The sequence below is a fragment of the Rhinopithecus bieti genome, unplaced genomic scaffold, assembly GCF_001698545.2.
Source record: "Rhinopithecus bieti isolate Rb0 unplaced genomic scaffold, ASM169854v2 scaffold_55373, whole genome shotgun sequence".
Taxonomy (NCBI): Eukaryota; Metazoa; Chordata; class Mammalia; order Primates; family Cercopithecidae; genus Rhinopithecus; species Rhinopithecus bieti.
Genome location: NW_016821685.1, coordinates 75,966 through 87,851, shown reverse-complemented (window position 1 = coordinate 87,851; position 11,886 = coordinate 75,966). Strand labels below are relative to the sequence as shown.

Sequence of the window (11,886 nt, the reverse complement as noted above, 5' to 3'; positions counted from 1 at the left end):
TTGCCAAGAAGAAAAGGCAGCTTTATTCAATAAATGGTATAGAGGAAACTGAATTTCGGTACACAGAAAAATAAAATTGGACCCTTATTTCAACACCATATACCAAAGTCAATTCAAAATGGATTAAAAACTTAAACATTCCTGCATTAGTTTGCTCGGGAAAATTGTCAACAAGGAAAAGAAAGAAAGAAAGAAAAAAAGACTTAAACATAAGAGCAAGAACGCTAAAACTACTTGAAGAAAACATAGGGGGGTCAGATGACAGCCTTCAGAAAGAAAGAAAGATGAAAGAAAGAGAGAGAGAGAAGAAAGAGAGAGAGACAGAGAGAAAAGAAAAAAGAAAAGAAAAGAAAAGAGATTATGGATATTTTTATATTCCTAAAAATAATCTAGAACTTTGTTCTGAGACAGAGTTTATTTGGAAGCAGTTTGATCATTTTACTTTAAACTTTGTTAGGCGGGACAGAGCTGTGTTTACTCTTGGGTTAAATTCTCTGCTATTGAGAGTCTTCTTTTTCAACCATTGCTCTGTGAATTATGAAGTTTTCTACTTTGGCTCCAGGAATAGGCACTATCTTGGGCCTGTGCGAGCTCTAGGCACTATTCCTTCTAATCTTTTTGGGTGTTTCTTTCCCAGGCCTCAGACAGTTTCCTCATAGTACACTCTCAAATACTGGAGGGGGATCCTCTACTGATCCCTGGTAACTCTCTGTGCAGCTCTCTGCAGTACTCTGCCCTGCCAACTCTAGCAGCTTTAGGGGATCTGCTGGTCTCTGTTGTCTGCCATATAAGCTAATTTACAAAGCCAATTCTCCCTGACAAAACAACTATTCAAATAGATTTTCTGAGATAAGACCTGACTTTCTTTTTGAAAATTCAGAATACAAATGTTGATTTGCAATTTGATGAATACTTTTTAAAAAATGCTGAGAAATAAATTGTAGACTATGTCTTATAAGAGTTTGCTAAACACGACATTAAAATGTTTGGATCTGATATAAGACAGAAAAATGAATTTATATGCCATTTCATATTAATATTTAAGCTATTTCTTACATTATTTTCAAGTAAAGAATGTATGATGAAAGGTTTGTATTTAATGTATATATAGATATGTGTTGATCTTTTGGGAATAATATAAGAAATATGTATAAATATTCAAAAATACATTAATTTTGTTAGGCACCATTTAAATTGCTACATGCAATTAATGAAAAGTATATATTGCTAAAACTAATTAGTTCAACAACTAGCTTAAACCTTAATTTTTAAAAATAAGTGATAGAATATAATCAACATTTTAAAATGAAATGGGACGAGGAACATTGGCTCACACCTGTAATCCTAGCACTTTGGGAGGCCAAAGTGAGTGGATCACTTGAGGTCAGGCGTTTGAGACCAGCTTAGCCACCATGGTGAAACCCCATCTCTACCAAAAACACAAAAATTAGCTGGGCATGGTGGCAGGCACCTGTAGTTCCAGCTACTCAGGAGGCTGAGGCAGGAGAATCGCTTGAACCCAGGAGGCTGAGGTTGCATTGAGCCAAGAGCACCATCACACTCCAGCCTGGGCAAGAAAGTGAGATCCATCTAAAAAATAAATAAAAATAAAATAAAATGAAATGGATGAAGATTAACTATAATTAGGGTAATTATTTTGTGATAGCGATTTGTTAAAGTAGCCTTTACACTATTGTGTTAAAGACAGTAATGTACAGGGAACTTGAAATAAATCACATAAAACATTTTATCTGTAGTTTGATCCAGTGTAACTCAGAGTTTTTGTAATCATAGAAAACATTCTGGTTACATTTGGAAGACTTCACTAACTTTATAAACAGATTATAGAGGGTATTCTATTTTAGCTGAATATTTTAAACTTTTATCTAATGCAAAAGCAGTACAATTAGGTCTAATATAACACATTAGTGTGATTTTAATGTCTGAGAAGCAAAGTTATAACATTTAATATTACAATACTGTTTAATAGCTCACATTTGTTGTATTCTTACTGCTTGTTTGAACATTACATGTCACCTAATTTAATCGTTACAACATCTGTAAGAGGTAAGTACTACATTTATCTTTATTTTACTGATGAGAAAATTGAGTCCCAGAAAATATTTTGCCTGAGTCAGTCCAGAAATTAGTAAACAATAAACCCAGAATTAGAAACCAGACACCTGCCTTCAGATGTGTTTTATTAACCTCAGTGGTATACTATTTCTAAAGCTGTGCTATCATTAAATCATTTTCTTTGTTGGTAAAATGGATTTCATTGTGTTTTTAAAAATATGCTAGGATGTGATACTCAAGAAAGTTTTAAACATCATCAAGTGCTTTGCAAAAACACTGAGTTATCTGTAATAGAAAAATTGATCCTATTCATTATGCTTTAATAAAAGGCAACGTTTAAGGAGAAATTCTAAAATGACATTTAGTTGTGGAGTAGTTGAAAATATAGGACATATTAAAACCAGTTTGTTTTATTAACTTTTGTTTTATTTGGGAGAAAGGAGAGATCATGAATAGATTTTCTTAGTTACGTTATTTGAGGACACGACTAAAAGATAGAGAAATTTGAAGATATTATTTGTTTATTGTAGTAGTAGTATCAGTCACAAATAGCAACTGGTACTCATTGCATGCCAGTTGAGTACCATACCCTGCTCTAGAAACATTACATATTATTTAATCCTTACAAGAACTTTATGAGACACAAGTACTATTTTTATCCTCTGTATAGAATTCAGGTTTTTCAGAATGAGTTTAAGTACTGGACTGATTTGACAGTTACAGTCTTTTTGGGTTTGCTTCATCTTTGTCTTTTTTAGTAGCAGAAGATAAGTGGATAATTGCAGCAAGTATATGCTTGAGTAATTTATTAATGGCTGCTGCTTACTATGCTGTACACAGGTACCCCCTTTCTTGTTCCATGTACAGTGACCGCACACACCTCTGCTCACCCCTTTTTCTTGCCATAATGTGCAGATCCCTATTTTGTACACTCTGGCTTTAAAGTCTAATTATATTTCCTTTCAAAATTTCAGTTTGTTTCAAGTATTATAATCACTTCCTCTTTCATGTCTCTGCCAACTTCTCTATTTGGTATTCCATGTTTCCTGTTCAGACCAAATCCTTAATGAGGAGTTGGTTTTTGCCTGCTCCATGCCTGTCATGGTTTTTCATGTGCACCAGTAACAGTATCTTCTGAATCCAACTTTTATATATGCACAACATGCATGTAGCAATTTTATACTTGCTGTTATTTCCAGTGGTTGTCTATGTCTGATTATGTACAGGCAATTAAAAGAAGTTACTTATTAGCTTTTTGGAATTTGTAAAATATCTAAATCTGTCTTTTGTTATAGTAAGAAAAATCTGTTTGTTTCTTTTTCCTTCACATCTTGCTGTTTTTTAGGTCTTATGGCAATTGGATATATTCCGACGAAGCTTGCGGGTTTTGACTGGACATGTTTGTCAGGGAGATGCCTGTATATTTTGTGCATTGAAGGTAACTTTTTAATAGCTCTGAAAAATTACTATCAATTGTTCCTTCAAAAATTTAAGTTTGATAATTGATATATTGGGTCAGTTTGTTGTAACTAAAGTTCACTGTCAGGTGATTAACAGTTTTGAAGATGAATTCTTCACAGTGTGACTTATTCAGGTTTGTGTTTTCATTTTCCTCTTTTATGTAATTTTATTAAAATTAATAAAATATTAATTTTAACATTCTAAGTAGAAAATTGTTAGGAACATTATCTTTTTCATTATTTTGCAGTTATTCTTACTCATTTTAACAAATGTTTTTGGAGCTACTACTGAGTTCTGGGTACCAATGTAGTGACTGAGGATACAGCAGTGAACAAAACTGATGAAAATCCCTTTTCTCATAGAGCTTGTATTATAGAGGAGGAGACAATAATAAGAAAGCAAAATACTGTAAGTATGTTAGATAGTAATAGTTGTAACAGTGGAAAAATACATCAGGGAAAGAAAATAGGGAGTGTTATGTAGCCAGGAAAGCCTCACTGAGAAACTGATATTTGAATCGAGACCTTGAAGAGCCCTCCAGGTAGACAAAGAAACAGCAACTGCAAAGGCCTTGAGGTATGAGTATACCTGACATATTTAAGGAACACCAAGGAAATATGGGTGGCAGGAGCTTTATGAGCAAGGAAGAGAGTGGTAGAATATGAGCTCCGAGGTGAGGGTAGCCAAGGTGGCTTTAAAACATATCTGCAGATTCTTTTGCATGCTTCCTTATCCAAAATCTAATTCTTTGAATATAGACTGGCCTTAATGACTGATACCTGTCAAATAGACTATGGCAGAACTGAGGCTGCAATCCAGATATCTGAGGTTGGGTTAGTTTAGAAAAGATGATATAGCTATCACCCAGCTCTGTTTCTTGAGTTGCTCATTCTTGGAAGTGAGCCACCATGATGAGGAAGCCAGGTGGCCATGAGGAAAGACCACTTGGAGGCATTCTGGACACAACTAGAGCTGAGTTCCCACCCCACAGCCAGCATCAACTGCCAGACATGAAAGAGTGACCTTCAGATATTCCAGGTCCCGGCATTCAAACTGTCCAAAATGACTTCAAGTGGAGCAGAGACGTGCTGTCCCCACCCAAATTGCAGATTTGTGTAACTACATTTTGGGGGTGGTTTAGTTACAGGGCAATACATAACTAGAACAGGGGTTTAGATTGTGTAGGGCCTTACAGGCCTCTGTAAGGATCGTGGCTTTTTCTCTGAGTGATTTAGGGAGATAGGGGATTGTTTTGAGTGGAAGAGTGATACAGTCTGTTTTAACCAGATGTAATATTTGAACTAGATCCCTGTGGCTGCTCTGCTGAGGAAAATAGAAGGAAGACAAACAGAGTGTCCAGTATATATTAGCAACTCATTTGTGTCACTGAAATCTTTTGCCAGAGAACTTAAGATTTTGTTATACATTTTAGAGATAAATGTTTCATTTTTTACATTCTTGAATATTCATAATGAACACACACACATAGACACACAGATTTTTTTTAAAAATTTATGTGCCTTAATTTCATTATGTTCCTGAAAAGATTGTTTGAGTAAATCACCAAAGGAAGAAATTTTATATTCTCTTTTTTTAAGAACATGGCAAAATAGGGTTATTGTTAGGAAATGAAGAATGAACCTAGGTCACATTACAGTATCACATTTTATGTATTCCACAGTAAATTTTGAATGTTTTGTCTAATTGTAAAACCTAGGATTATTAATTTCCTAGACCAGCTCTCTTGTAGCCCTGCACAGTCACCTGCCTCTTTCCTGTGCTTGCCTTCCTCTCCTCCCCTGTCAAAAACACACACAAATACATTGCATTTTAACCAAACTGGGCTCTGTTTCTCAGAGCTGGTCTCCACCTCAAAGTCTCCTCATTGTTATTCCTTTTGTCTGGAATGCTTTTCTTTCAAATGTCCTCATGGCTAATGCCCTTATTTCCTTTATGCCTCTCCTCAAATGTTACTTTTCCATCAGTGAGACCTTCCCCGACTACACTAGGTAAAAGGTAAGCTGCCTCCATCTATGATATCCCTGGCATTTCTGTCCCCATTACACTGCTTTATTTTTCTCTCTTGTATCTCTTTATTTTTCTCTACTGTAGTTATCACATTCTGATGTTACATAATTACTTCTTTGCCTTCTCATTACTATAACTAGAATATAATCTCCATGTAGGTAGGGTTGTCATCCATTTTTCTAGTGTAGAACAATGCCTAACATATACTAGGGAGCCAAAAAATACATGTTGAATGAATGAGTAATCTTAAACATTACCTGGAAGTTAATTGCCTAAATAAGAGATAAAATCTGAAAGTTATTTTTCATCTTTTACTATTCATAATTTTAGCTATTTAATGGCTAAAATAATTATAGTTCTGGGTATCTAATATCAGTTGACATCTGTATTTTCTAATTTCTTATTTTATTTATAAATTATATTTTTTTGCAGTAGTGAAACAGATTCATGAAATGTTTTCCTTGTATGTTGATCTTAAAAATATTTTTTTTTTTGAGATGACATGACCCCTTGAGCTAACATGGGACTGAATGTGACCAATACTACTTTGGTGGACTGTCATTGAAAAGTTTTCTTTTTTCCTTACTTTCTTCCATGTAAGATGATTGTCATAAAATTGTAATTCATTAAAATGTTTTTTTCTTGCTTAAGTTTAATAAGGAAAATTGAAAATCAGATTAACAACTATGATTTCATGTTTCCAGTTTCTTGGGTTTAGATTAGAAACTGAATGATGTTTCTAGTTTCTTAATTTAGATTAGAAATACAGGTTGGATATCCCTTGTCTGAAATGCGCAGGACCAGCAGTGTTTTGGATTTTAGATTTTGTTTTTTGATTTTGGAATATTTGCATTTATGTATTTACTGATTGAGCATACCAAATTTAAAAGCATTTCCTTTAAGCATTTTGTCAGNTGAAAAGTTTTCTTTTTTCCTTACTTTCTTCCATGTAAGATGATTGTCATAAAATTGTAATTCATTAAAATGTTTTTTTCTTGCTTAAGTTTAATAAGGAAAATTGAAAATCAGATTAACAACTATGATTTCATGTTTCCAGTTTCTTGGGTTTAGATTAGAAACTGAATGATGTTTCTAGTTTCTTAATTTAGATTAGAAATACAGGTTGGATATCCCTTGTCTGAAATGCGCAGGACCAGCAGTGTTTTGGATTTTAGATTTTGTTTTTTGATTTTGGAATATTTGCATTTATGTATTTACTGATTGAGCATACCAAATTTAAAAGCATTTCCTTTAAGCATTTTGTCAGTGCTCAAAAACTTTTAGATTTTGGAACATTTTGGTTTTCACATTTTTGATTTGGAGACATTCAACCTATAATTCTCTAAGTTAGGAGAACTGATAACTTACGGGTGGTAGGACCTTTTCTTAAAAGTTAAAAGTCATTATTATCTCTTTTCTGAATCTTCTTGTAAAATGTACATTTGCATTTTTAAAAGGCAAATGTAGTCAAATAATAGTGGGACATTGGCATTCCGTTAAATCATCTAATTTTTAGATCAGGATTTGTCATTTTCTGAGGTATTCTTAAGACTCTAGTAGAAAATTTTTTTAAGTTTGAAAAGTTTGTTTAGGTTGCTTTTTTCTTTTAAGACTAGTGAATTCTACCAATTTTTGTGTCATTATATGTTTATTTTGTTCAGCATAATTCTAATTCCTATTGTATATTTTTAGATTTAAAGCAACTTAAATCTCAAAATTCTGTTCCTTAAACAACCTGCATCAGAATTATCTGGGGAATAGTTTAAAAATGAGCCTCACCTAAGACTTAGAGTCTGAGGGTGGGACCTGGGAACCCTACATGTTTAATTCTTGTGTCCGCTAACATTTGATTTAGAGGCTGGTGCAAACATTTCTACACTTGGTGATACAAATAATTAATTTTTGTATGAAATTTTAGAGCAAAAGACTTCTGTGTTATTTTCCAAGTATAGTGTTTTGAGTTTCTCTGTGTTGTAATGAAATTACTGAAACAATTTTAAAGCTGGCGTTAAACTTACTGATTTTCTTGTTGATTCCCAGACGATATTTGCACAGTTCCAACATAGTCGAGAAAAAGCACTTCCCTCAGATAACATAAGGCATGCTCTTGCAGAAAGCTTCAAAGATGAGCAGCGATTTCAACTTGGCCTTATGGATGATGCTGCAGAGTGCTTTGTAAGTATTTCTGATATTCCTTAAGAAGTCAGGATAGTAGCTTTCATTCCTTAGATGGTACAAATGTTGAGACAAATGAAACAAAAATATGGAACAATAGAGAAATGTCAGAACTGGCTGGTAGATCCATATCTTACCCATCCTTCAAGCCTCAACTTCAATCCATCTGTGTTTTGTGTTGTACTTTTGGTTTTGATTATTTGTGTTGCTCTAATTTTTACTCTTGGGCTACTAAAATATTTTAAAACTTAGTTGGAGCAATAAGCTTTGCTGAATATAAATGATATCATTTAAATCAGTATTCTGCCACTATAGGGTTCACATGTACAGCACATTCCCAGCAGTAATAGTTTTCATTGCATGCAATGATTCTCATTGGGAGATAAGGGGATTTTGGTGGGAAGTTAACATGGGCAACAGCCTGTTACCCACATTCCATGTTGAGAATCACTGAGGTTGATGTTCTTAGGCTCTGTGTTACCACCGTATTAGTAAGTAGAGCATTCCTTTTATCAGGTACATACTTTACACATGTAAAATAGGTATGTTAATTATTAAATGTCTCGGTTAATATTGATGCCACCTATAAATAAGTTGTAACCATTTCTTCTCTCTCCTTCCTGTTTCTAGTTAGCAAATTCTGTAAATTCTTTCATCAGAAACCCTTTCAAAAGTTTTTTCTTTCCATATTAATTCCCTACCACAACTTCTTCCAGGTCACCATATTTAAGCCTCCTACTGGTGTCCATTCAGCCTGTTTATTTATGTCCTATTTTTTAAATAGCCACCATATTAATATGATTTTCTTCGGGTTAATGCTTACTCTTCAAATATTTCCACGATTCAAATCTAGACTTTTTATTCTGATATTTAAGGCCCGTTATGATTAAACTCCACCTTCCCTCAATGCTTCATAGCTGGATTTTTCTTCCTAGTGAGATTATTCCATTCTGTTCCTCACATATATTTTTATATTCCTGTTTATACTCCTTATTTATAAGGCTGTTATACTAGCAGCCTTTGCTCAAGTTCCTGAAATACTCAGAACTTTAAAAATCTATCATTTTGTGAAGGTTCAAACTAAGTCTATGCCTACCAGACAGCACATGACCAAACCACCCAATCCATTCCCTGTAGAATTTACTGTCTGTAGAGTTCATTTGGCGTGTGTATATTATTCATCACCTTTTAAAAATGAGCATCTTCATGGTTTCCTTAGATGGAAAGCTCATTGACTAGCATCTTGCATAGCACACTTGCATGTTGATTAAAATGTCAATAACAGCACACACAGTAATGAAATATACTTTCCATATTTCATCTGTTTATAATTGATTCTTTGCTTAAAACAAATGTATTTTGAACAATGCTAAACTTTGTAGTTTTACTTTCGCTTAAATGAATTATTCTAATACGTGGTATGATAATTCACAAAATGTCTAGAAATCTAGGCTTAAATTATTAAATGGTCTTAAATATCCTGGAGCAGAGGAGAGGGAAGTTAGCTAATGAATAGAATCCATTGGTTAAGCTTTGGTAAAAAGAATTCTGTTAAATAAATAAATACCCCTTACTGATCTATATTGTAAATCAACATTTATATGAAATTCGTGGCAGATTACATTGCCTTCATTATGGTGTTAGTGTAGATATAGAGCCTTTGTTTTGCTATTACTTATACAGACTACCTAGGTGATTCAAGTAGGATTTTTTTAATCATATTTTAAATTCTGGGTTACATGTGCAGAGCGTGCAGTTTTGTTACATAGGTATACACGTGCCATGATGGTTTGCTGCACCCATCAACCTGTCACCTACATTAGGTATTTCTCCTAATGTTATCCCTCCCCAGCCCCCCACCCCTGACAGGCCCCAGTGTGTGATGTTCCCCTCCCTGTGTCCATGTGTTCTCATTGTTCAACTCCTACCTCCGAGTGAGAACATGTGGTGTTTGGTTTTCTGATCTTGTGATGGTTTGCTGAGAATGATGGTTTCCAGCTTCATCCATGTCACTGCAAAGGACATGAACTCATCCTTTTTTTGTGGCTGCATAGTATTCCGTGGTGTATATGTGCCACATTTTCTTAATCCAGTCTATCATTGATGAACATTTGGGTTGGTTCCAAGTCTTTGCTATTGTGAATAGTGCCACAATAAACATACCTGTGTATGTGTCTTTATCCTAGAATGATTTATAATCCTTTGGGTATATGCCCAGTAATGGGGTTGCTGGGTCAAATGGTATTTCCAGTTCTAGATCCTTGAGGAATCTCCATACTGTCTTCCACAATGATTAAACTATTACACTTCCCCCGACAGTGTAAAAGTGTTCCTATTTTTCGACAACCTCTCCAGCATCTGTTGTTTCCTGACTTTTTAATGATCGTCATTCTAACTGGTATGAGATGGTATCTCATTGTGGTTTTGATTTGTATTTCTCTAATAACCCGTGATGATGAGCATTTTTTCATATGTTTGTTGGCTGCATACATCTTCTTTTGAGAAGTGTCTGTTCATATCCTTTGGCCATTTCTTGATGGGGTTGGTGGTTTTTTTTCTTTTGAGACAGAGTTTCACTCTGTCGCCCAGGCTGGAGTGCAATGGCATGATCTTGGCTCACTACAAGCTCTGCCTCCCGGGTTCACGCCATTCTCCTGCCTCAGCCTCTCAAGTAGCTGGGACTACAGGTGCCCGCCACCACGCCCACTAATTTTTTGTATTTTAGTAGAGATGGGGTTTCATTGTGCTAGCCAGGATGGTCTCGATCTCCTGACCTCGTGGTCCACCTGCCTTGGCCTCCCAAAGTGCTGGGATTACAGGCGTGAGCCACTGTGCCCAGCTGGGTTGGTTGCTTTTTTTCGTGTAAATTTGTTTAAGTTCTTTGTAGATTCAGGATATTAGCCCTTTGTCAGATGGATAGATTGCAAAAATTTTCTCCCATTCTGTAGGTTGCCTGTTTACTCTAATGATGGTTTCTTTTGCTGTGTAGAAGCTCTTTAGTTTAAATAGATACCATTTGTCAATTTTGGCTTTTGTTGCCACTGCTTTTGGTGTTTTAGACATGAAGTCTTTGCACATGCCTATATCCTGAATGGTATTGCCTAGGTTTTCTTCAGGATTTTTATGGTCCTAGGTCTTATGTTTAAGTCTTTCATCCATTGAGTTGATTTTTGTATAAGGTATAAGGAAGGGGTCCGGTGTCAGTTTTCTGCATATGGCTAGCCAGTTTTCCCAACACAATTTATTAAATAGGGAATCTTTGCCCCATTGCTTTTGTATGTCAGGTTTGTCAAAGATCAGATGGTGGTAGATGTGTGGTGTTATTTCTGAGACCTCCATTCTGTTCTACTGGTCTATATATATGTTTGGTACCAGTACCATGCTGTTTTGGTTACCGTTGCCTTGTAGTAAAGTTTGAAGTCAGGTAGCGTGATGCCTTCAGCGTTGTTCTTCTTACCCAGGATTGTCTTGGCTATGCGGGCTCTTTTTTGGTTCCATATAAACTTTAAAAAAGTAGTTTTTTCCAATTCTGTGAAGTGGTAGCTTGATGGGGATAGCATTGAATCTATAAATTACTTTTGGCAGTATGGCCATTTTCACGATGTTGATTATTCCTATCCATGAGCATGGAATGTTCTTCCATTTGTTTGTGTCCTCTTTTATTTCATTGAGCAGTGGTTTGTAGTTCTCCTTGAAGAGGTCCTTCACATCCCTTGTAAGTTGGATTCCTAGGTATTTTATTCTCTTTGAAGCAATTGTGAATGGGAGTTCACTCATGATTTGGCTCTCTATTATTGGTGTAAAGGAATGCTCGTGATTTTTGCACATTGATTTTGTATCCTGAGACTTTGCTAAAGTTGCTTATCAGCTTAAGGAGATTTGGGGCTGAGACAATGGGGTTTTCTAAATATATAGTCATGTCATCTGCAAACAGACAATTTGACTTCCTGTCTTCCTATCTGAATACTCTTTATCGCTTTCTTTTGCCTGATTGCCCTGGCCAGAACTTCCAATACTATGTTGAGTAGGAGTGGTGAGAGAGGGCATCCTTGTCTTGTGCCGGTTTTCAAAGGGAATGCTTCCAGTTTTTGCCCATTCAGTATGATATTGGCTGTGGGTTTGTCATCAATTGCTCTTATTATGTTG

General features: G+C 35.2%; 1 protein-coding gene across 1 annotated transcript in view; it reads left to right on the top strand.

The window, feature by feature from the left end:
- Positions 1-11,886, top strand: part of USP53 (ubiquitin specific peptidase 53) — a 77,006-nt gene that overhangs the window by 26,917 nt on the left and 38,203 nt on the right. Inside the window, exons 4-5 of the mRNA XM_017860532.1 lie at positions 3,422-3,514; positions 7,606-7,740. Of these exons, the coding sequence (XP_017716021.1) occupies positions 3,422-3,514; positions 7,606-7,740 (228 nt within the window). The remainder of the gene's footprint in view (positions 1-3,421; positions 3,515-7,605; positions 7,741-11,886) is intronic.